General features: G+C 50.0%; 1 protein-coding gene across 1 annotated transcript in view; it reads right to left on the bottom strand.

Annotated features, from left to right (window-relative positions):
- Positions 1 to 430, bottom strand: part of EMH_0026440 (Rhoptry kinase family protein ROP35, putative) — a gene marked incomplete at both ends in the record, with an annotated part of 2625 nt that overhangs the window by 1286 nt on the left and 909 nt on the right. Inside the window, one exon of the mRNA XM_013502613.1 lies at positions 290 to 393. Coding sequence (XP_013358067.1) covers positions 290 to 393 — 104 coding nt within the window. The remainder of the gene's footprint in view (positions 1 to 289; positions 394 to 430) is intronic.

Genomic DNA, 430 nt, shown 5'->3' with positions numbered 1-430 from the left:
ACTCAACAACTGCAAAAGCATTCCCCTTTGCAAGATAAGAAGGGCAGAAGTGTATTTGAAGCACAAAAAAATATGCACGCTGCCACGCACTCAAAAACCACCGACGCAGAGTGTACATACACCTGAAATCCATGCTTTCCACTTTCTCACCACGAACACGAACACAAGCACACCGGCTAGCTAGCTGAGAAGAGGAACAGGTGTGTACTGCTGTGCATGCAGGGTATAGATGTGGTGCACTCTTCAATCTACGGTGATGGGGCTGGAAAGCAAGAGAGGAAATACGGACCTAAAATCCTCATCTTTGCCTTTCGGAGGGCTTGGGCGGGGCTGTGGTACAGCTCGCTCGTCTTGCGCCAAAGAGCGACAGCAGAGAAGAGGGAGCCCATTGCTCTGCAGGAACACACGCATGCAATGCATGCAAAAAGTT

This window comes from Eimeria mitis, genomic scaffold (genome assembly GCF_000499745.2).
Source record: "Eimeria mitis Houghton genomic scaffold, Emh_scaff972, whole genome shotgun sequence".
NCBI classification, from domain to species: Eukaryota; Apicomplexa; class Conoidasida; order Eucoccidiorida; family Eimeriidae; genus Eimeria; species Eimeria mitis.
This window is presented reverse-complemented; position numbering and strand designations above follow the sequence as displayed.